General features: G+C 38.3%; 1 protein-coding gene across 2 annotated transcripts; it reads left to right on the top strand.

The window, feature by feature from the left end:
* Positions 1-25,964, top strand: ptpdc1a (protein tyrosine phosphatase domain containing 1a). Of its 2 annotated transcripts, XM_060858263.1 has the most exons (10): positions 1-185; positions 6,990-7,097; positions 8,606-8,786; positions 9,132-9,212; positions 9,292-9,410; positions 9,919-10,056; positions 11,645-12,681; positions 13,427-13,612; positions 23,713-23,823; positions 23,983-25,964. In XM_060858263.1, exons 2-10 carry the CDS (start codon positions 6,998-7,000, stop codon positions 24,076-24,078), a joined length of 2,049 nt encoding a protein of 682 aa, XP_060714246.1. In that variant the 5' UTR covers positions 1-185; positions 6,990-6,997; the 3' UTR covers positions 24,079-25,964. The 2 variants fall into 2 exon arrangements, with proteins under 2 accessions (XP_060714246.1, XP_060714245.1); XM_060858262.1 differs by lacking the exons at positions 1-185; positions 6,990-7,097 and adding an exon at positions 8,060-8,310.

The raw sequence follows: 25,964 nt of genomic DNA, 5'->3' as shown, positions 1-25,964 counted from the left end.
CAATCAGATGCCTTATTTCTGTCCTCCAACAACCTGTTAAAATGTAACTGTTTGAAAATGGCCAGCGAACACACCGTGAAAATATTGTGGATTTGTGCTGCCATTTAAATAGAACGCCTGCTGTTTTTGGTTGTACCACAAAGCGTCATGACCAGCAGCTGATAAATCATTCAACGAAGGACGAGGTTTGTAGCTGACAATCAGATGTGCATCCATTAGCTTAATTGGCTGTTGTCTAAGGAGGTGACCACTGCACTAATGTTACACTTTATATAATGGGCTCGTATACAGACTAACGGTGACTAAGTGTTTTGTTTTTAATGTCATAACTAGATACCAAAATGCCTTGCTGTTTACTGGTCAGCCTCGGTCTAGCAAAACGCTAACGATCATTGCTGCATGAATATGTACTAAATATTTACTTCTTTTACTCCCTGCATGAGGTTTCTGGCTCATGATAACGTTTTGGTGGTTTACATTGTGTTTTTAAAGATAAGGCAATTATCAGTAATTCGGTGCAATAACATACCCGACCATGTAAACAATGAGTATCCTATTAGGGGCTTTTTGCGAATCCAAAATAAGATCACAATTAGCAGTAAATACACAGTAAATATGAAACATGTACTTTTCTCCGTACGGTAGGTGGAAAACCTTAGATTGTACTTAAGGTTTCGTTTGTCTGTCTACCAAGCTTTTTTTTTTTAAGAAATTCATTCGACTTAATTATTTTGTCATTATTTTGCTTTATTTGACAGCCACTATTTTGGTAGAAACTCAAGTGATAGTTTAAGGACACTGTAAATGAAAATAGAATTAAGTTTTGTCAGAACAAGTTTAATGACAATATTGTCATTAAAACTGGAATTAAACACAAGGTGTTCCTACAGAACCATACTTATGAAAAAGAGATGCACAAATACCTGCTATTCCATAATAGCTATTTTTTGTTTTAATCTGGGGTTGCTTCAGTTGGTCAGGTCTAGGTTTGGTGTTATATGCCTAAAAAATAAGGTCAGATGACTACCTGAATATACTGAATGGCCACATTCTTCTATAAGTGGATTTTCGAAGATGGCAATGGCAGGATTCATCTGGTGCAAATTGTGAAAGAGTGATTTAGGGAGCATGACCACCACAATCCATGTGTGGTTTGAGTCTAGATCTTAACCTTATTGAGAATTTTTAATGAGTGTCTGGATTCTGGATGAATGTATTTTGGACCAGTCCTCCTTAGGTTTGATGGTTGCCGAGCATGGACAGCCTGCTTCAAACCCCCCCAAAGATGTTCAATGATATTCAGGTCTGGGGACTGGGATGGCCATTACAGAACATTCTACTTGTTCCTCTTATGCAGAGGAATAAGAATAAGAGGAATAAGAAGTTCACAATTATAAAACGCTGCTCAAAATCTACTCTGGCATTTATGCAATGCCAGAGTAGATTTTGAGCAGCGTTTTAGGTCGTTGTCTTGTTGAAATATCCAGCCCTGGCATGACTTCAACTTTGTGACTGATTCCTCAACATTATTCTCAAGAATCTGCTGATATTGAGTGGAATCCATGCGACCCTCAACTTTAACCAGATTCCCAGCACTGGCCACACAGCCCCACTGCATGATGGAACCTTCACCAAATTTTACTGTGTGTAGCAAGTGTTTTTCATGGAATGCTGTGTTCTTTTGCCGCCATGCATAACGCCCCTTGTTATCAATCTTTGTTTAATCACTCCGCAGCACCTTATTACAAAATGAAGCTGGCTTGTCCAAATGTGCGTTTGCATACCTAAAGCAACTTTTTTTTGCGACACGTTTATGGCGTGTGTGCAGAAAAGGCTTCTTTCGCATCACTGTCCCGTACAGCTTCACCTTGTGCAAAGTGCGTTGAATTGTCGAACGACGCACAGTGACACCATCTGCAGCAAGTTGATGTTGTAGGTCTTTGGAGGTGGTCTGTGGGCTGTTTTTGACCGTTATAATCATCCTTCGCCTTTGCCTCTCTAATATTTTACGTGGCCTGCCACTTCTGGCCTTAACAAGAACTGTGCCTGTGGTCTTCCATTTCCTCACTATGTTCCTCACAGTGGACACTGACAGCTTATATCTCTGCGATAACTTTTTGTAAGACACCCAATTTTGAGACACCCAATTTTGTTTTGATGCATATTGCACATTTTCTGTTAATCCAGTAAACCTCATTTCACTACTGAAATATTACTGTGTCCTTCAGTTATTTGATAGATCAAAATGAAAATGCTGATCCAGACATCCCAAATATTTATAAATGAAAATCATGGAAATTGTCAGGGGTTCCTAAACTTTTGCATACGACTGTATTGTGCAAATGTGTACATTATGTGCATTATATGTACAAGATAAACCAAGAAATATAGTGTATGTACAGATAATATACATAAACAGATGTAAACTAGAGTAAGCAATGAATTTACAGTTCTATACATTTATAATTGGTAGAAAAGATATAACAGAATGTACAGGGAGAAGCAGAAATGCAATGTGATTACAGATAGTAAAGTATTAGTATTAGTGGGACAGTCAGATTAGTATTAGTGAGGCAGTCACAATATCATGCAACTTTTAATTTTATTTGTTTTTTATAACTCTGCTACTCTGCTGAGTAGAAAAATAACTAGAATTAAAGCTGCAAGCAGCATTTCCCGGGTTCAAGCGTTTAAGGCCTTTGGATTGACATGACAATATATGTCATGTCATGCTACATATGTCATGCTACAGAGGGTGCCACAATATATGTCATGTGAAGTGCTCACCCGTCCAGTTTTCCCTAAAATAAACAAAGTCATATCCATTAGAGATGAGCCGGATACTTGGCTGAAATGAGTATCCGGTCTCGGATAAAGCACTTCTGCCGAGTACGAGTATTATACGAGTAATACGAGTCAATATCTGTGCTCGGATTGAATGAAAATCATCATTGGGTAGCTGATTGTGTCAGCGTTCTGTGATAGGCTAGTCACAGCGCCCCTCCCCTACACACATACAGATGTATTGTGTTGCTGTGTCTCGCTCTGCTCACTCACAGTCACACACAGAACAGCTCTCTGTCTCTCCCTCAGTCACTTGGGTTCGCGGGTCTTTTCCGGTAACGTTTAGGGTTTCTTCAGCTTTTTACTTCGGGTTGTAACGTTAATAATACGTACTTACTAACCAGTAGAGTTCTGGTAAACGTGGGTTCGTTCAGACGTGGTGCTTGCTTGGTAGAATGCGACTTGCATTGCGTCTCTGCCTGTCGGAGATTTTTTTTCTTTTTTAAACCTTCAGCTGTCTCTAACCAGTAACCAGACACTGAGTGTCTGACACGTTTTTGCTATATTTCATAAAAACATAAAGGTAGTAAGCTAGTGTTATAAATATTACAAATTAATTATTACCGGTTAATGCCCCGCCCATTTCAAGACAAGCCCTGCCTACTTCCGGGTTCTTAAGATTCTGATTCTGATTCTGAGAATCTTTGCCTTACGAGTCAGCACAAAATTGGGTTTTTGGACTGTTGGTGGCACTAGAGGGCTTTTTTTTAAAAAGGGCTGTTTTTAGTGATTTTTCCCTTATAGCGCCACCAAGTGGCCAAACGCCACGGTTTTTGAACTGTGACCTCAGTTTGACCTCTTTCACATGTGTCCCAAATTTGGTGTTGATAGCTCCTTTAGTTCTTGAGTTATTGACATTTTAGTAAAACTGGCTCCTCACAGTCCGAACGTTTTGGGGCCCCTTAAGGATCCTGAATCAAAATTTCGACTTTTTTTCCATAATTATTGACATTGAGACTCCAGAGAATATTACTGCACTGGATTGGTCTCGATCAGGCGAAAAACCTAGGACTAGTTAGCAAAAGTAGGTTTCAGACAAAATGCACTATAGCCAAAAAATTTAATGGCGGAAATGAAATCGGAGATATACATTTTTTAAGTCATGAGCCAAGGATTCCAATGATTTAAAATACTTGAGATTTGAACATACGGTTTGGGAGTTATGGGCACAAACGCGTTGAGGGGCGCCCCAGATTGGCCCGATTTCGCTGAGTCCTTGGCCCTGAGTAACTGTGACCAGTACTACCATCTGACCAAGTTTGAGCTCTCTAGGCCTTACAGTTTGGGCTGCATGATCGTTTCTAGGGCGGAATAATAATAATAATAATATTTAGAACAAATTCAATAGTGTTCCAGCGCTTCGCGCTTGAACCCTAAAAATAATAATAAAAATCCTAACAAAAACGGTCTTTTGTCACGTTCTCCCGCCACACATCGTATTTCTCACGCAGAAAAACGTTTTGACTATTTATCATATATTTAATATGCCGCAGCACCCAAAATGTATCTGTCCGCACTGCTGACTCTATGGAACCGGGCAGGAATCAAGCGTCTCCCCTGGAGTTCTTAGTCGAGCCTGATACTTATCAGCCAATCAAAAAAAGAGGCTAAACAATAGCCAATCAGAAAATAACACTATTGTATCTGGGTAAGATTTAACGCGACAACCAATGAAAAAAAAACATATTCATTAGAGAGGGTATTTTCGATGGTCAGTTTGAGCAAAACCTCAACCCAAAACAGTTTGCTGCTGGACGGGACATTGTCCTCAATCATGACCCTAAAAATGGCTGGGCTTGAGCCTAACTGTTTTAAATGGGAGCAACATTACAAATGATAAAGGAGTCCAAAAAGGCAACAAACACTTACAATAAACAACACCAGTCATAATCTCTCTCTCTCTCTCTCTCTCTCTCTCAAACACACACACAAACACACACACACAAACACACACACACGCAAATTAATAAAAGGAAATTGAACAAATACTTTGTATTTGGTTAAAATGTGGTCAGTGATCCTTGTGAAACACAGGTTTTTTTTTTTTTTTTTTGGGGGGGGGGTGTAGATGTCACTCTTGCCTGTCTTCAAAACTTGAGAGCCCTGCAACTTGTTCTGGCATAACCTTGAACAAGTTGTTCCACTATTTATCTTTGACAGTCCTGTAACCATTATTTCACTTGGCAGTGAAATCAAGGCAATCAAGTACAGCAAAAAATAGTGAAGTCAAATGAATTTGCATGGATATTAAATGCATGTCAAATATTTCATTTTCCTGACTAACTGATATCAATCAGAATGTAATAATGTTCACAAATCAGTCTGGGCAATTTGAACCTTGCTTCAGTCCTGTGTTGCTGAACATGTGAAGTTATACACATAAATAACACATCATTTAAAGTTGCCTGGTATTAGGAGTTGAAAGCAATGTAATCTTAAGTCAACATTTAGGGCTAACAAAACACACATTACATAAATGTATATGTTACTGGAGCACAGATTTATACAGAATAAAAGCTATGGTTACTGTCCTGCAACGACTATGACATTACTAGAGAGCTCAACTCTGTGATTAAAACCGCAAGCAAATAAACAGAATATATGAAAAACACACTGAATTTGTTTTAGCAATGCTATTGCATAGTAAAAAACTCTTGATTACTGACAACCTGTCAGTATTTTACTACATTTCATTTAGGGTGTATCATGAAATGGTGATATGTTACTTTTGTCGCATCCAACCCTAATGCAGAATAGTTGTACTGTTACATGCCTTTGGCCACTTATGGTCTATTCACAAGGAATATATTTCATATTTAAGGCTTTAGGAAGCCTCCTGTGGTTTTATTTTAACGACATGACTTTGGTAGAAAAAAAAAAGAAGTGGACCTTACAATGTAAATTAGGCTTGAATTGCTTCCCTGCTTCCTCTGCTCACTTTACAGCATGAATTAAATACAGCATATCACATGAATGTACTATTTCTTAAACTTTAAACAACTGGAACCTAAAGATTCTGTCCACCTTTACTTATTTATGTTGCCCAAAGAAAGATTATCTTAGCTTTATTAGCTTTATTTCTTGATAAATGCCAAGTTTGAGGCAGGTCACTGGTACTGTAGTTACCTTGGTATTTTAAATAGAATTAGCTTTTATGGAAAGTGGGGTAATGTTAGAAAGACTATGGTTAGCATCTGATATGCAGGAGTTCATAGATTTAACACAGAGATGGTCACTTAATAGCCTACCAGGTACTAGGTCAAGGTATTTTGTGAAATTCAAGATTTCCACTGCTTGCACCATTGATGTTTGGCACTGGCACAAGTGACCAAAGATTAAGCTATAGCAGCCTAAGCTTGAATATTGATCCTGTCAAACTCACCACAGTTTTGGTGGAAACAAGAGAGCCAAGGCACTCATTTAATTTTGCAGTGAATCAGACAGCTGTGGTTTTGTACCCGGACATTCTTTTAGGACAGTATATTGTCCAATGTTGCAGTTTCTTTGTCCAACCTCTGTAATTCAAGTTCTTTTACTATATTTATGTTCATTTAGCTTAATGTGCTCCACAAAAACACTTACAGGGCACAGCACCTAAACCTTTCTTTGACTGTGGTCACATGTCATATTTAACCACAGCCGAATTTTTTAATTGTCACTTTTACTTTTGGCATGCTTAGTAAGGACCCAAAACCAGGTTTCTGTAAAGCGGCTTTGATCGTTACATGAACTGTTGTTATTATTTGCAAAATTAATGATTATAGAAAGAAAGAAAGAAAGAACTTCAAATTGAAAATATATAATAAGGCAAATGTTTGAGTTGATTTCAGTTTCCAAGTTACTTTTCAGGGAGGTACTCATATTTATGGTATTTAGATTCATTTCTGTTATCACATAGTATAAAATAAATCTCTTCCCAACAATATGGAGAGAAGTGCCTCGTGCCTTAGAGCCTCGTGGGTCCATTAGATCCAGCATGCATTATACAGCAGCCTGCTTAACACCCTTCCATATTTCTCTTCCCCTAAAGGTCACATTTCCTGGGGCAACTCTGAGATTATTTGTTCTCTATGTTGTTTGCTCTAACCCCTCCTGGGTTTTGTTTTCAGCCTTTTGATGCCAAACTTGCCTCCACCGTTTTACAGGCTCTGCCATGGCAGCAGGTGTCATTCTGCTAAGTGACGTGCCCTATTCCAACTCAAACAGCAGCAGTGCATGGGACAGTGTAGAGCACACCTCTGACATGGAGCCAGGTATGCCATCACACACAAACACACACATGCACTGATGTGTTTGTACCTTTTGGCTTAAAAAAAAAAAAAAAAAAAAAACAGTGTTTGGACTTATGGGATTTGTGTTATTTTGTATGCTAGACTGCTTATTGCTGTGAAAACGAATGTCTGTTATAATACTAGAGTCTGCAAGTCCTGTTTAACACAGTATAAAAAGACTTTTAGCTCTGAAATAAATTGTATATTGTGATTTTGTTTGGAACATGGTTGTATTTATCTATTCTTAATGCAGGTCTTTATTTTTGATAGCTATTTTCTCCTCATGTTGATCTGAAGATATCAAGGTGCTAAAAGACAGCTATGTCATATAACCTACTCAGTTTTTAGCACCAAAAGTAGCTTTTATGTTGTGCAGCTCTTGTGTAAATGAAAGACTGAGATTATATGGATTGCTGTAGTTTTTTTTACCAACAGTGAAATTCTAGTAACCGACTATTGTGTCCCTGGCAACTGAGGACACACATGTCAAAGCATGTTTCTGGATTTTGCTGCTAATGCACTCAGTTACAAATGGACAAACATCTGTTGGGAAACATTAAGCAAATCTATAATTTAAAAGATAACAAATTAAATTATTGAAAACAAAACAAAAATCTAAAATCGAACAACCTTTGCACACAGGCTATTACTCTCTGTATTTTTAAATGGAATTATAGACAATCTAAATTGTTTATTGTATGATGTGAAAAGAACATAAGCCAAAAGTGTTTCATTATTTTTAAATGATTGATGGGTGAGGTGGAACATTTTTGCTCTCAGGAAGCATTTCACTTTTGGTTAAAATGCTTGCTTTTATAGTTTAAAATGGAGTACATTAGCAGAATAATTTTGGACTCATTTCTCTGACCACTGCACCTCTGCATTATACAGTTCTTATGGAAAATGAGTCATCTGTCTTTCCAACACATCAAGCAATCTGAGATGTAAACCTCTGCTCCATCTCCCACTGACTTGGACACTGGTCACCATGGAGACCACCTAGAGTGCAACCGTGGCAGTAGAGTTCGTTCTTTTGTGCTCTTTTCTCACTCCACATATGTACTGAGAAGGGGCATGCAGAAAGTTCAAATGAGGAGACGTAGGAGTAGCCCAGCCATCCTCTTGTTGTCCGCTCAGAAGGTTGTGACAGCAATCAGCATGGCTGAGGAGCAGGCAGCATTGAACACATGTGAATGTAATTCTGTTTTCTAAAGTTTGTATTTCATGCTTACAATGAACCTCTAGAACACAATTATTTTCTTGGAATGGTCGGGTTTTCTGTCATCCATAGGCAATGAGGCATTAGCATCTGTTCTGTGGTTTGATTGTTCTCTGTCATTAGTCTGTGCTAATGGGCTGAAAATAACAACAGACAGTCTTGATCTTTTTTGTGCAGTATTTAGATGTTTTAACATTGCTGGTGTATTGAGATGCAGTGATGATTGTTCACACGGAACATACTATTTATGTTGACATGACTCTGGTTCCAGATTTCAGACACAGTGTCAGGGTCCCCACAGCAAAGTACACCAAGGTGGGAGAGACCCTAAGGCATGTAATCCCAGGCCATATGCAGTGCTCCATGGCATGTGGAGGACGAGCTTGCAAGTATGAAAACCCATCACGCTGGAGTGATGAGGAACAGGCCATCAAGGGACTTTACTCCTCATGGTAAGCCGGATCTCATCTTCATTGGAAAGCAGAGCAAACTTAATAAATACAGTTTGATCTATAAATTGCAGGTTTTTTTAAATATAAACACAAAAATTACAAAGTAAATGTCATACTTGTTACATCTTTAATGCATTATTCCTCTGTGGTGCCACATGTTCTCCACTTATAGATGATGGTTTTGACAGTGTTCCATGGTATATTCAGTGCCTTCAATATTATTTTATATCACTCTCCCAATTGGTAACTTTCAACAATTAAGTCTCACAATTTCTTTGGCAACTCTTTGACACAATGATTTGTGATATTTATTTATTGTAGTCTTCTCTGTTTTCTTTACATCAGGGTCACAGACAACTTATTAGCCATGGCAAGGCCTTCCACTGAGATTATTGAAAAATACAACATCATCGACCAGTTCTTAGGGTAGGTTATGCTCTACGTGCTAATGCTAATAAGTAGGTAACACAGTGGTGACGTTGTGTTTACACTTGGCTCTTCCTAGATGCAGACTAAAGACCATAATTAACCTGCAGCGCCCAGGAGAGCATGCCAGCTGTGGCTACCCCTTGGAGCCAGAGAGTGGGTTCACATACCGCCCAGAGGTCTTCATGGAGGCAGGGAGTGAGTCACACATGCAACTTAGGCTAATAGATTCAAGCTTATCCTCCTTTGTGAAGTTTAACTGACTAAAGGAGTAAATGTTTCTGACTAAATAATGTCTCAGTGGTCCAAGTAATCCAAGGGGATAGATGCTGGAAGGAGTCCATTTCTAATCTATTTCAAAATAATGTGTGTATTCCATGTTTGTTATGAATCTAGAGTAGAGGATTGGCAACTCCTAACAAGCTCTCCTGAGATTCATTGCTTCTAGCCAGCAACCTCTAGGAAAGTGCATTAGGGAAAAGGTTCCACAGGCTTCAGCATGTCATTAAATGCTCAAAATGCCACTCAAACTTCGCATATGAGTTTTCCTTACATAAATGTAATAAAATAGCATTGTTTTGTTTGCTTATATGATATAGTCACCATGTTCATTTGAATATGTTAATGTCTTTATTCATGCATTTATTACGTAATTGTATTTGACTGTTGACATGTATGTACATTTTTACATGTATGAAACTGTTAGTCTATTTCTACAATTTTGGATGGAAAGACTATGGAGTAGCCTCTCTTACAACAATCCTAGACATGGTGAAAGTCATGTCTTTTGCTGTGCAGGAGGGAAAGATGGCCATTCACTGTCATGCTGGACTTGGAAGAACAGGTTAGCATTCATCTGAGCTTGTATGCATGAAATAATACAATGCATTAATTACATTATTGTATGCAACAAAAATGTATATTTGTAGAATCTCTCTTGACTAAGCATGACCACACTAGTATCATGCATTCCAACATTAATGATCAACATTCTTGTAAAACTGCAGGAATACATAGCTTTTTATCTTATTTCATTAAATCAGTTGATGTTTTAGGGAAGTAAAAACAGATCTGAAATTCTGCATGCTGTTGAATCAGACAGCCCTAAACTGCAGTATGCTAAATGCAGTTTTTTTTGTTAGAGACCTGAAATTTTGTTCTATTCTACTTTTGACTGACATAAAAATGGTTGCATTATATAAATTCATAAAAAAAATTTATAAAAGCACCAGAACACTTCACCACCAGTATAATTTGATATTTAAATGCATTAGAATATTAATAAAGCTCACATTGTATTTTGTCACATAAAGTGAATATCAGTAGTGCAAAGTGCTCATTGGTTAAAACATTAGCCTACTGATTAGAAAGTTATGAGTTCGAAGTACCAGGACCACTTTGCTGTCGCTTCTGGACCCTTTAGCAACCCTTACAGTGGGGCTCGGAAGTTTGGGCACCCCAGGTAAAAATTTGTATTAATGTGCATAAAGAAGCCAAGAAAAGATGGGAAAATCTCCAAAAGGCATCAAATTTCAGATTAAACATTCTTATAATTTGTCAAAAAATGTTAGATTTTATTTCCATCGTTTACACTTTCAAAATAACAGAAAACAAAAAAAATGGCATCTGCAAAAGTTTAGGTACCCTGCAGAGTTAATACCTTGTACTGCCTCCTTTGGCAGGTATCACAGCTTGTAAACGCTTTTTGTAGCCAACCAAGAGTCTTTCAATTCTTGTTTGAGGAATCTTCGCCCATTCTTCCTTACAAAAGTCTTCCAGTTGTTTGAGATTCATGGGCTGTCTGTCATGCACTGCTCTTTTAAGGTCTATCCATAAATTTTCAATTATGTTGAGGCCAGGAGATTGTGAAGGCCAAGGATATTGGCATCTGAAAACGCTTTGCTATCTTCTTATAGCCTTCTCCTGCTTTGTGAGCATCAACTATTTGCAGTTGTTTCAGTTTTCTAGACAACTGCTTAGAAGAACCCATGGTGCTGATTGTTGGGGCAAGGTCAGATGAGTCTGGGCATTTAAAACCTTTGAGATTGACATGGTATTTCCAGACAATGATTGAGAACAATCCATGACACTGTGAGGTCTCAGCTTTCCAAAGGAAAGTGCATGCTATAAACTCTGCAGGGTGCCCAAACATTTTTTTTTCTGTTATTTTGAAAGTGTAAATGATGGAAATAAAATCTAACCTTTTTTGACAAATTATAAGAATGTTTAATTTGTAATTTGATGCCTTTTGGAGATTTTTCCATCTTTTCTTGGCTTCTTTATGCACATTATTACAAATTTTTACCTGGGGTGCCCAAACTTTCAAGCCCCACTGTATATATTTCTCTGATTGTATTTTTGACTGTTTGTGTCTGCTATATTATATAAACTATCTATCTGTTTGTCTATCTCCCTGCTGTTTGTGTGTCCAGGGGTTCTCTTGGCCTGCTATTTAGTGTTCACATCACGGATGAGTGCAGACCAAGCCATATTGTTTGTGCGGGCAAAGCGTCCAAGCTCAATACAGACACGAGGACAGTTACTGTGTGTGCGTGAGTTTGCACGCTTTGTAGCACCGCTGCACTGTGTGTTCTCGAGTGTCGAACCACGATCACATGCTGTCACACTGTCGCAGTACCTGACACGTCAGCGACACCTGCTGCATGGCTATGAGGCTCGCCACATGAAGCATGTGCCAAAGATAGTTTACATGGTCTGCAAGCTCCTGCTAGACATTGCTGAGAACAAACACACAGCAGAGGAAAAATGCCTGTCTCAGATTGCTGACCTGACAGCTGAGGTAGAGAAGACTATATCACAACAGGCCTTGCAGCAGCTAGGCAAGGAGATGAGGGGAAAGGGCATTCTTTTGACTTCACCCCACTCCTTGCAATCCTCCACTCCTCCTCCTGAGAAGGTTGATAATTTAAATGATCTTAATAAAGCTCAGATATTCCGTAGCTTCAGCGACACTGCTCTGCACACTCTGGGCTCTAGGTCTAAGAGGTTTGGATGGCATGAACACTGTGTATTTCAGAACAGGTTAGCAGAATCTCCAGATGTTCAGGTCTCCAGACCTCTGTTGAGTCCTGAAAACTGTATCACTTCTAAACCTGACTATCTAGCTTCACCCCCAGCCTCCCTTGACGAACCGAAGAGAGAGGTGGAACACGTGCCTCCCTCACTAGTTTGCAGGAAGCGGGTACCATTGAGAGAGACAAAGCGAAGCAGGTCTCTGGGGTTTTCGAGGAGCAGTGCAGTCATAATGCCCAGGTTGCTGATAGAAGAAAGGTTAAACCAGGGTAATAAAAAGCAAGACACTTGTACAGGAGCCAGCGAAGCAGGAAATGTTCCTTTTCTTTTGCTCCAGACTGAGCTTTCTCCAGAGGTTCGTCATGTTCTTGTAGCTAGGGCTCTCATGATGGATTTTGAAGAGGAGAATCTACGGAATGCTATTTCAATGTGGCAGGTACAGAAATGTTCACCAAAACTTGGTGAATTTTATTTTATTTAACAAAAAATTATCTGTATATTAGTGCTTTGAAAATGTTGCCTGACATTTTAAATGTTTTGTTGCATAATGACTAATGTAATGAAAATGTCACACTAATCTCTCCCATATAATTCACATTTCAAGCTCTGAGACATACATAAAGTGTCCAGCCACACTACTGTCAACAAACCTAAGCGAACGTGTGAGGGCATCTAAAAATCCCAGTTCAAAAAAATACTATTTGTCCATGAACCATCCACTTCTTTACCTAAGAAAGCACTATTGACAAAAGGCTTGATTAAACAAAGCCCTTTTATACTTTATTTTTTTTTATGTATTAAACTAATTAGTGTTTTTATTTGGGCAGACAAGTTATTTTCATTTCAGTAATAAGAGAGTAAAGAACGTTTTATGATTATTTGGCCTTCTTTAGGTTAAAATCTGTCAACATCTGACATGGACATTCAAACTGCACACCAGGCATCAGTTATATTAGCATTGTAACAGCTGTATAAAGTAAGCTTATACACTCAGCTGGTTGCTTATAAAGCCAGACATTTCTGCAATTTGATATTACAAATCAGTTCATGCTTTTTGTTAGTAATGTTGGCAACAACGGTACCAGATAATAGTCAGTTGGTAATCTGGTTATGAAATCTAGTAATCACTGTCATCATAATGAGTACTCAGACCTATAGTGTGTTTTCTATTTAAATTTCAGACAGAGTTAAACTGCAGAGAAGGTGCTTGGGAGAGGTTGTGCATAGAGCGTGATCCACTGCTGCTCTCTGCTCTCATGTGGTCATGGTTGGAGCAGCTGAAGGAGCCAATCATCACCAAAAAGGATGTGGAAGCATTACATCATAACAGCCACAATCCTTTGCAAGCCCTCAGCATCATGGACAAGGTAAAAGAAGAACATGGTTCAAACTTACTTTACTTTATTTCACAGGATTGAATAAACCATAAGTTTCCTAGGTTAAAATAATTACTTAATATACTTAATATTACTTCTGCAGAGTAGGTTTCATATCCACTGCAAATTTACCCCAAATTCAGACAGTATTTATAGAAGATACTTTTTAGAAGGTTTTTATTCAGACATATTTTATATACACTTCTTTTGTGTTTCATTAATCATTGAAATTAATCATTAATCAGTTTTTCAGCATTATACTTTAATCAGTGTTACAGTTGCAATGCCACCAGGCCGTGTTAATCGAACTCGATGACATGGTGGGAGGACTGTTTTTTTATATGTTTCATGACTAACCACTCAAAGCACTTGATGAAGTCTGAGTACAGCAGGTCTGTAGTGATTCAGGCAGGACACAGGCAAATTCTATGGTGCAGGGATTATGGTGGATGTCTTGAAGTACAAGGGTATGTCTACATGGCTCACAATGACATTAGGATGGTCTTTCCTGCTAAAATGTTCTGTGATTCAAACTGGGCATGGAAATTATTTGCTCTGTTTGGGAGTGAGGTGGCAACATCAGAGACAACTGTTGTAGTGATGCCTTGCCACATACAGTATTGTTCAAAATAATAGCAGTACATTGTGACTAGCCAGAATAATCCAGGTTTTTAGTATTTTTTTTATTGCTATGTGGCAAACAAGTTACCAGTAGGTGCAGTAGGTTCTCAAAACAAACAAGACCCAGCATTCATGATATGCACGCTCTTAAGGTTGTGCAATTGGGCAATTAGTTGAAAGGGGTGTGTTAAAAAAAATAGCAGTGTCTGCTGTTGACTGTACAAACTCAAAACTATTTTGTACAAACGTTTTTGTTTCTAGAATTTAGCAATCCTGTGAATCACTAAACTAATATTTAGTTATATGACCACAGTTTTTTAAAACTGGTTCACATCTGTGTGGCATGGAGTCAACCAAATTGTGGCACCTCTCAGCTGTTATTCCACTCCATGATTCATTCCACAGTTCATTTACATTTCTTGGTTTTGCTTCAGAAACAGCATTTTTGATATCACCCCACAAGTTCTCGATTGGATTAAGGTCCGGGCATTTGGCTGGCCACTCCATAACATTAATTTTGTTGGTTTGGAACCAAGACTTTGCTCGTTTATTAGTGTGTTTGGGTCATTGTCTTGTTGAAACAGCCATTTCAAGGGCATATCCTCTTCAGCATAAGGCAACATGACCTCTTCAAGTATTTTGACATATGCAAACTGATCCATGATCCCTGGTATGCGATAAATAGGCCCAACACCATAGTAGGAGAAACATGCTCATATCATGATGCTTGCACCACCATGCTTCACTGTCTTCACTGTGTACTGTGGCTTGAATTCAGAGTTTGAGGGTCTGTGGCCCTTGGACCCAAAAAGAACAATTTTACTCTCATCAGTCCACAAAATGTTCCTCCATTTCTCTTTAGGCCAGTTGATGTGTTCTTTGGCAAATTGTAACCTCTTCTGCACATGCCTTTTTTAACAGAGGGACTTTGCAGGGGATTCTTGAAAATAGATTAGCTTCACACAGATGTCTTCTAACTGTCACAGTACTTACAGGTAACTCCAGACTGTCTTTGATCATCCTGGAGCTGATCATTGGCTGAGCCTTTGCCATTCTGGTTATTCTTCGTTCCATTTTGATGGTTGTCTTCCGTCTCTCTGGTTTTGGCTCTTTGGTGTTTAAATAGTGACCATAGACACTTTCTACAAAGTTGTGCTTTGCCTCTTTGATAGTTTGAGACATATTGGCTCTTGCTGTGCAGAGGGCTGGTGTGTCATTAGACCTGAAGGCATTGTCTTGAGGTGAAGGCATTGTCTTGAGTGTATCAGCCTCTCTTCACATGTCCCAGACTTTGTGCTCAAAACAGTCCAGAAACACAGAGATGTCTCCCTCAGACAAGGTTCTCACCTGTTTCAAAACCAGTCAGGCACATTTCTGAAGTGGTCTGTATGCTGGGATTATCATAAAAGAGATCACCATCATGATGGTAGAATTTTGACAACACGGATTTCATGTTTGCATATTTAAACTCCCTGGAGAGAACGAAACTATTTCTGAGATTTAATTTCCCACACTGGTACACACTCCAGTCCCTTAACTCTGGGCTTTCTATTGCTGTATAACCACCATGGACTTGGAGATATTGGTTTGAGAAGTTGGGTTACCAGCTGATTAACTCTTCTTTTAGCAACAATATAGAATGGTCATGTTGCTCAGACCAAAGAAGTTCAAAGATATATGCCTATTTAAATTTTTTGCATGCAGTGGTGGTTAACTGGACAAGAGCGATATGTATATATGTATTGTGTCCTTAATAACCTGGGGAATAAATCACAGCTGTTAGCATTTATCTGAGGAGGGGTGCTGGGTGTGTGTTGCTGGGCTGATAGTGTTGGTGGGCTGATCATCTGGATTATCCTGAGTCATAATGGAAAACAGTGTTCAAATACAGGGGTTGGACAAAATGTGAACACCCACTGTTATAGGGATTACTATTATTTTGTGTAGGCTACTGTGAAAAAATAAATATTGTATATAAATGTTTTTTTTATTTTTTGTTGCTCTATATTTTCTAGGTTGCATGCCAGTATAAAACAAGTTGTGCTCAGCAGTGGTTAGTTTAAGACATTGTTTTATATGAGTTAAAAAGAGGACATATTGTGGCAGCCCATTTATCAGGCGTATCAGTAACCTTTACAGTCCAACTCTTTTGCACAATATTAGTATTACTATTAGTATTCATTAGTATGTCTCATCCACACAACATACATGACATCAGTGACCAGCTACATTGGCAAGTGCTTTGATGACGTGACTGTCTTCAAGACCATCACCACACCTTCCAACCAAAAGCCGTGGATGACTGCTAAAGTGCGTGCACTGCTGAAGTCTAGAGACTTAGACTTTAGAGCAGGGGACTGGGCAGCCCAAAGAACAGCCAGGGCCAAAATGTTCTGATCCATCAGAGAACCACTCTCCACTGAATATTGATGGATCCTCTGTAGAGATCGTCAAGAGCACAAAATTCCTTGGTGTTCATCTGGCGGAGAACCTCCAGACTTCAAGTCAAGTCAAGAAGCTTTTATTGTCATTTCAACCATATATAGCTGTTGCAGTACACAGTGAAATGAGACAATGTTTCTCCAGGACCATGGTACATAAAACAAAGACATTGCTAAGGACTTAAGTAAGTCATTCCTAGCCACAAAAAGTGCATCTGTGCAACCTGGTGCAAACAGTGCAAGATAAAAGACAAAAAGACAGTGCATGACAAAAGACAGTGCAAACAAAAAATATGAGACAGTAAACAAAAGACAATACACAAAAGACAATACACAGTGCCGACCAGTGTATATACTCTACAGTATGTTGTCTACTGCAAGTTAAGAAATACTGGATTGAACACTTAATATAATGACAGCTGGAATATAAGGTATTGTATTGTGCAAAACAGCAATCCACTGAAATGTGCAAAGAGAAAAACATTGTTTGGTTTGATATGGGTGGTGCTGTGTACATTGATTTATATTGGAAGAGCATGTATTTGGTGTAGGTCAGTGCCATCCATACAGTTGACTGTAAGAGCGTGTGTGTTGTGCTCAGTACAGTTCAGTTCAGTTATTGAGGAGTTTGATGGCTTGTGGAAAGAAACTGTTACGCAGCCTGGTCGTGAGGGCCCAAATTCTTAGGTACTTTTTTCAGGTGGCAGGAGAGAGAGGAGTGTGTTTTAGGGGTGTGTGGGGTCATCCACAATGCTGTTGGCATTGCAGATGCAGCGTGTGGTCTGCAATTCACTGTCTTTTCTCAGTCTTTTGCAATTCAAAGTTTGGGAATTGCACCATCTCAGATCGCAAGTCCATGCAGCAGATAATGAAGACAGCTGAGAAGATCAATGGAGTCTCCCTTCCCTCTATCACAGACATTTACAACACACACTGCATCCACATGGACAACAGCATTGTGGATGACCCCACACTACCCTCACACACACTCTTCTGCCTCCTGCCTGCTTGAAAAAGGTACCTAAGAATTCGGGCCCTCACAACCAGACTGTGTAAGTGTTTCTTTCCATCAGACTCCTCAATAACTGAACTGAACTGTACTGAACACAATACACACACGCACACTCAACTGTATAAACTGTACTAGTCCCATGGTACTCTATAGATTGTACTAGTACCATATACACACTATTCCAATATACATCTATGTCTGCACCAGTGTTGTAATGTACGGAGTACAAATACTTCGTTACTGTACTTAAGTAGAAATTTCACGTATCTGTACTTTACTTCGCTATTTAAATTTATGTCAACTTTCACTTTTACTCCACTACATTTCCTAGATAAAATGTATACTTTTACTCCGTTATATTTCCACTAAGCATCTTCGTTACTTGTTACTACAAAATAAAATCAGAAGTAATGTGTGCGACTGCAATAAAGGAGGTTTAGCGAATCACTGCTCTTAGATTGCTTTACGCACGTCCGCACGCTCTACGGAGAGGCACAGGCACACGCAGCGTGCACGCGCAGTCAGAGCTGGAGGCATTTATCTATGATGTTAATCGGCGTTAATCGAATTTTCACTATTCTTTTTACCAGAGTTGATAGCACAAACAAAATATTAATGCAAACAATCCATTCAATACTAAATAAAAATAACTTATTGATTTGGTCTTTGTCTTTTGAATATTTTTTATTAATGACTGCATTCATTGGACATACTTTTTGTAGGAAATGCACACGTACATGAACTGATTTGATTCAAGACTGGCATCATTACATCATGCATAAAATTTTGGTGTCCACTTTTGCCATTTAATAATAGCATAACTTTTGGCTTACTATTTAGTCATATAATATAAAACTCTTCTTGTTTTAAATTCTCACTGAGGGCTAAAACCCCCGTAAAGATGAAATCCTAGAACCGCCCCTGCTCTTATGCCTACTGAAAATCACTGAAATTTTACTTTTTACTTTTACTTCAAATACTTAAGTACATTAAATATCAGAAAATGACTTTTGATACTTAAGTACAGTATATATCAGATACTTTAAGACTTTTACTTGAGTAATATTCTAAAAGGAACTTTCACTTCTACCAAAGTCTTTTTCTAGTACGATACTTGTACTTTTACTCAAGTATTGCTTTCTAGCACTTTATACAACACTGGTCTACACCCATATCAAACTGTTTACATGCTGTCTTGCACACGTCAGTCAATTGCTGTTTTGCACAATACATTACAATACCTCATATAACTGCTGCTTTTACATTAAGTGTTCAATCCAGTATTTTTGCAGATGTTGCAGAATATACAGTATGTACTCTGGTTAGCGCTGCTTTTGTGTGTTGTCTGTAGTGGCACAATAATCTTAAAACCACAAAGGAGCTGAGTGGGAAGCAATAAAATCGTGAGACGTTAATCGTCCTTGCAGTTTGCCGTTTATTCTCCATCCATTTGAAGATTGTTTCAATATAGCAATGTATAACAGTGAGTTGATCAGGGTCAACAATACTGCTTCTCAATGAATATATTATTATTATACAGTGATTATACGGTCAACCAAAAAACATGTGCTCCTGCACTCACCCCCATGCTTCCAAAGCTACACACAGGTGTTTTAACCTTACATAATTACTGACGCCCCATTCTCCCACAGTCACGTGACATACACTTAACATGGCTATTGCATTCCATTTTGTGTAATGTCTTGTATTGTTTTGTATCGTTTGTTTGCACTGTCTTTTGTCTTGCACTGTTTGCACCAGGTTGAACAGATGCACTTTATGTGGCTAGGATTAGCTTACTTCAGTCCTTAGCTCTGTGTTGTCCTTTATAGCTCTGTCTTTGTTCTATGTAGCACCATGGTCCCATAGAAATGTTGTCTCATTTCACTATGTAATGCATCAGCTATATATGGTTGAAATGACAATAAAAGCTTCTTAACTCGACTCTTTTGCGTTTCAAAAGCAACAATCTCCTCCATTATGACTGCATATACAAAGTAAGACAGGAATCCATCAGCAAAGAAGAATAATGGATGAAAATCAAAACTTAATAATGGGGACAGTCAAACACTTGGTAGGATTGGGTCTAAACAACACAGAACCTCTGCAGCAGAACTTAATATCTTGCCATTAGGTAATTAGGTAAGCAACACACGTACCCAGCTGTGCATGGTCCTATTCTGATGCTCACATGCCCATTGTAGGTGCTTTAGTCTTGCTGTTATGCACTGTGTGTTCTCGCACCTTTCTAGTCAGCAAATCTTTCAGCAGTTTTTGCTACAATAGCTCCTCTGTGTGATTGGCTAGTTTTTACTGCCCACATGCATTATTGAGCTTTGTGCATCCATGAACCTGTCAGTGGTTTACCAGTTGTTTTTCTGCCTTCCACTTTAGGTAACCACCACATACAGGGAATACTCAATAAGATCTGGCATTTTGCTTTGACCAAGTCAAAATGTCCCTTTGCTCAGATCCTTACTCTTGTCCATTTTTCTTGCTTTCAACATATCAACTTTAAGAACTGACTGTTCACTGAGTGCTTGGTATATTCCAGTCCTTCACAGGTGCCATTGTATCAAGATAATCAGGGCCTCTGAGCAAGGCCCTTAACCCTTAAAAATGAGATAAAATATGTCGCTCTGGATAAGGGTGTCTACCAAATGCTGTAAATATATAATCAATGCTATTTACTTCATCAGTTAGTGGTTTTAATGTTATGGCTGATTTGTTTTGGATATACAGTGGATATATGCAGTGAAGGAGCATAAAACATTTTCATTTTGAACATTTTCGTGTTCATTTTGAACCTTCATTGAGATAAACCATCCAACAAAATTCAAGTGAAAAACAAATGAAAATAGTTGCATAAAATTAATCAATTTGAAAGAGTCTGTTAGCTTAGCATGCATTCCTGTTTAGGCAAATCTTTGATCCACAATGAAGGTAGATGGGAGGTTTGTCTTACAGTACATTTGCTCAATCACCACACAAATGGCTGAATATTAATACTTCACTTCTGTGTTTATTTAAAAAATAAACACATGGAAAACCGTCAAATTAAAGTTTGAAATCATAGTCAAAAGTCCACATGTTCTTGAGAGCGCGAACTGCTCACTCCTGCCAATCTCCTTTCTCTGTACCTTGTCGATAACTTTATATTGTACCTGTGACCAATTTTGGCCTTTCACATATAGAAGGAGCAATCAACAAATACATGTTAAATAAATAATAAATTTAGGTTAAAATAAATAACTGGTGCCTACAATACCATTCCTCCTTGCAAATTTTTTTTTCCAGATCTATCCAATTGTGAGGGACTCTCCGGTGTGCACCTCTTAGTTTACAGGTTTTCCATAGGATTTAGATGTGCTTTCTGTTTTAGACGTTCCAAAACACTGATATTCTGTTTCTGAAGTCATTCCTTTGCTGTAGATTGTGTGCTGAAATCTTCATCTGCCTTACAGGGGTCTTCAAGGTTTACGTTTTTACATTTACAAATAAAAGGGCAGCTTGACAAACTGCTTTTTAATGCATAAGAATGTACTAACTTACTGTACAGTAAGTGCTTCATGAAAAGTAAGGTCTAGGGTCTTTTGGAGACAGACAGTGAGTCGGTTTTTTGAACCTTTAGGGGAAGTTAATTCCACAACCTAGGCACCAGTACAGAAAAGAGCCTTGACACATGCCTTCCTTATACCTTGAGAGATGGTGGGTAAATGAAGCAATGGTAGAGGATGGGCAGGAGCATGGTGCAGTAAGGTGCTTTATAGTAGTTGGGTGCTGGTCCATGTTTTGGTTTGTAGGCAAGTGTAGTATGTTTAGGGAGGGCTTGCACAAAGAGTAAACTGGATTCAGGCTTTGAGATCACCACTTCATCTGCCTTTATTTTTATCTGCTCACTTTTAGGGATGCATGCTTTCTATACACATACACAGCTCTGTGTGTTTGTCTCTCTCTTGTTTTCTTTATCTCTCTCTTGTCTCTGAACCTTGTGGAAAACCAGTGGAGAGTATACACGGAGCATCTGTGGAATGTCATTTGATATGTCATTTGATATGTACTTTGCCATGAGTTTCAAGACTAATGAGGATAGACATGAAAATCTGACAAAATGGAAATGAACATCTAACAAGGTTGAATGCCTCTGTGAAGTGAGGACTGATGGCATTGCCTGATCTGGCAGCAATGAGCTTGATAGGAGGACTTGTATCCAGTGGTGGAAGGAGCGATAGTATATGTAGCATATACTACACCAAGATTTTCCTCATCCACAGACCTCTTCTGCCAAGAGCTCCTTCTAGGAGCTCTTGGCAGAAGAGGTCTGTGGATGAGGAAAATCTTGGTGTAGTATATGTGTAACCCCTGTGGTACGGAGGAAACAATCAGGGCCTGAAAAGTATGATAAAGAGCAGGAAGCTATGGTTAAAGGGTTTATAAAGTGGAAGTTTCTGTGAGTTGAAGAAATTGCAAAGGAAACCAGATGATTATTAGAGATGTGGAGTGGGCAAGACTTGATATCTATAGGTGGAGGGGATAAGTCTACCATAGAATTTTGGAGGTTGAAGTCTCAGAGGAGAGTGGGGAGCTTCTCGGAAAGTCTGAGGAACTTGTTCATACCTTCATGAAAGTCTCCTAGGGGACCAGTCAGTATATGACAATGATCGAATAGAATAGAATCAAAGGATGAGATCTCAGGAAAAAACCCAATATGACTACCCCTGCTAGTTTGCTTACTGTGAGAAAAAACATAGGCAGAGGACAAAACAGAAGCTTTTCTGTTTTGGATAGTGAAATGGCAAGCTAAATATGAGATGAAGCCTTTTTGAGTGGATTGGCAGTTCCAGAACCAGATTTGTGGAGGAAAGCTATTGGATTTATGAGGTGTTGACAGAAGTAGGTTTAAGGCACATCAATAGTCTAGTCTGGAATAAGATCGGTTAGTTTAATAGAGCTGAGAGGATAAAATGTTTGTATTTGTTTTTTCACTTGAATTATTTTGGTTCAAATCACATTAAATGGATGACACATTATTTGCTGCCATCAGCATTCACATTCAGAAACTTTCTTTTCTTAACAGAATAGAAATAGATTTAAAGATGTCACCAATTCTGAACTCATTTTTACTTGTTGCCTTTTTTAACTGTGTTAAATTGTGCAGATCTGGTAAACATATAAGGAAACCGACCTCCTTAGGAATGATAAATTGCATTAAAGGTGCCCTTCCACACAAAACCGTTTTTACTTGCATTTTTTGATATGTGTTCGGTCCATATGTGTTTGTGTTGTGTCGTGAATTTGAAAACGAACTGCTACCTCCCCGGTCAGTTCTAGCCACTTACAAGAAATAAGGGGAGAAATCAGGTCAGTTGGAAAAGCTGCTCTGTGTGACGTAGTAATGATTGAGCTCATTACTATTCATGAGCTCTCCCACTTGAGACCGCGCCCCCAGAATTCATGTAGCTCAGTGAGTTTCCTATACATCAAGGATGGCTGAACGTCACCAGGCTTGTGAAGAAGCCATTCTGCCGCAATTCTGCCTAGGCTACTTATTGCGCTGGGTGAATTAATAGTCATGCTCTCATATCCTAACGGTTAGCCAATCGGAGCCAAGCAGCATAGCTCATTTGAATATTCATGAGAACTGGCGCAAGTCGAGCTGAGTCTTCCTGCAGGCTTTCTATACCACACTAGAATGGCTTGAAACAAGGTAACCAATGCATTTTTTCCACAAAAAAATGTTAGAGTCCATGGTAAACTAATGAAATACGTGTGGCAGGGCACCTTTAAAAGCACAGTGTAATTTGTCAGAACCAGTTACAGACTCAAATTTAGTGCCATGGTATTACATTCTATTTGATTTGGGAATAGATTTTTATTTTGTTTATCTGTATACTTTTTTTTTAGATATGCTTATTTAGATATGTTTTATTTTGTTCTTTTAAGACTTTTTGGAAAATTAGTAATTTTTACTTTTTTATTTTGAGGGTTCAGTAACACTGTTTGTGTATATCATGTAGGGCCACAAACAAACTCTTCTGTGTATCCTGGACTGTGCTGCACATTTAATGAAACTGCCAGACGAAGTTGAAATGGCTGTTCTTCATCGTACAATCAAAGCATTCACTAGGGTGAGTTCTTGTTGCTTGACAAGCATTCATGCTTGAGAAACTGCATGGGAGTAACAACCAACAATGGAATTCTTTAGATATACCCTTCTCCCAACTTGTATCTTAAACAAATTTTGAAGTTATTGCACTAATTCTGGCTGTACTTTCTATTTCCTTTAGGTTACCTATGATTCACAGAATGGACAGCTGACCTATAAAGTCCTTTTGGAAATTCTAGTACCACTTTTAAGTGATATGAGAAAAGCAATACAGTAGATGTTATCCAGAGTTGAGTGTGTGGTTATCCATAAATCACCCTGATCATTGTGGCTAGATATATACTGCACTAATATTTTTTTAAACAATTATGTTGTGTTTGTGTCAGCAAGCTTGGTGTTCTTAAATAGTGTATTGTTGTCATTCTTATTCTTTAAATTCATGTAAGGTAATGTCTCATAATGCACACATAAAATTGGGTGATTAGTCCAAGTAAAGAGTAAGATTAGTAAAAAAATACTGCCATATATGTGTGCCACATGTATATTGTTCTTTAAGTTGTTGTTACTCACTTTGAGCATTTTGATGTTAATTATTTATCTAACTAACAGCATAATTTATTAAGAAATATCTACTTGTTTAGGTATGAATTTTGCAAAGATTGCAAGATTGCAAAAATTTTCACATCACAATACTCACAATAGAGTTTGCTAAATGTTTTTTAAATGTACCTCCACTTTTTAACATAAAAACCAAATACATTGACTGTGCAACATATTTTCTTACATATTTGTATGATAAGTATACTAAAGCAATTTTGTTAAGACAAAAATAGGAAAACAATGACCATTTTAAGGTTTGCTCTGTTAGGTGTGATAACATTTGCAAACATATACTGTTTATTCATGCAATTCCAGTTAACACTTTAAGGCCAAAGGTAGTTGCACACTTGATCATCACACATGTGGGTTTGTTGGACATTTCAAAACCATGGCCCCTTCAGTTGCAACTATATCATCCTTCACTGTGGGAAGTCTTTTAAAACATGTCTTTATGGACCTTAATTTGTGCACAAAAATTGGGGTCTTTCCCATACTGTTGACAAAGTTGGAAGCATACAGTTGTCTAAAATATCTTTGCATGCTGTGGCATTAACTTTACCCTTTATTATAACTGATTGCCCAAGCCCAAACCCTAAAGAACAGCCCCAGATAATCATCCTTTCTCTACCAAAATACTGTTGACACTTATGCATTCTTATCAGTCATGATCACTCCAGAGAACACATGTTCAATACTCTAGATACCAGTGTGCATTTTCGCCACTCAAGTCGAGCTTTGGCATTGCATATAGTGAGCTTAGGTTTGTGTGCATGGTCATGGCCATGATTCCATTCACATTTCATGTAAGTTTCCAATGCACAGTTCTCCTGCTTTTTTCAGAGGCAACTCTGAAAAACTCTGTATGGAGTGAAACAAATTTCGCATTTACTTCATGGCTGGGCTGTTATTTCCCATTGACACGTATAATTCACAATAATATCACTCACAATTGACCTGGGAATATCTAGGAAAGCAGAAAGTTCAGGGAGTGATTTGTAGCAAAGGTCGCAAATCAGTTCCTGAAATTTCTGCCAAGGGCCATGTGTAAATTCATTGAGCTATTCATTACAACCAATTCTACTGTCAGTGTTTGTCTACTGAGATTGAGATTACATGACTATGTCCTTGAATTTATCCACCTAAAGTCTACAATTGAGAGGGGTGTCCACATACATTTGGCCATCTAGTATATATGTTTCAGCATTGCCTTCACAACACAAATGAAATCTAACATGGTTTTTTAAAATGTTTGTATGTTAGAGAACTGCCCCTCCTATGACCAAGCTTTTGCAGAATGTTCTCTGCCTCATTTTAATGGCATTACCTTCTACTACTGTAAGCTGCTGTTTTTTTAAATAGTCAACACTGTTGACAATAAGCACTGTAGCTAACTAGACTTTAAACATCAACCTCATTATTTTACTGACTGTATGTAAACATTTACGTGAATATTAACCTGAACTAGTGGGAAATTACAAAAAGCATCTGATTTCAGATTTAATGAAAATTTTAAGGCACTTACTGTTCCTATCTACATGCCAATGAAATAAACTTAAAAACTTA

This window comes from Tachysurus vachellii, chromosome 22 (genome assembly GCF_030014155.1).
Source record: "Tachysurus vachellii isolate PV-2020 chromosome 22, HZAU_Pvac_v1, whole genome shotgun sequence".
Lineage (NCBI taxonomy): Eukaryota > Metazoa > Chordata > Actinopteri > Siluriformes > Bagridae > Tachysurus > Tachysurus vachellii.
Note: the sequence above shows the minus strand (reverse complement) of the source record. Positions and strands in the feature narration are given on the sequence as shown.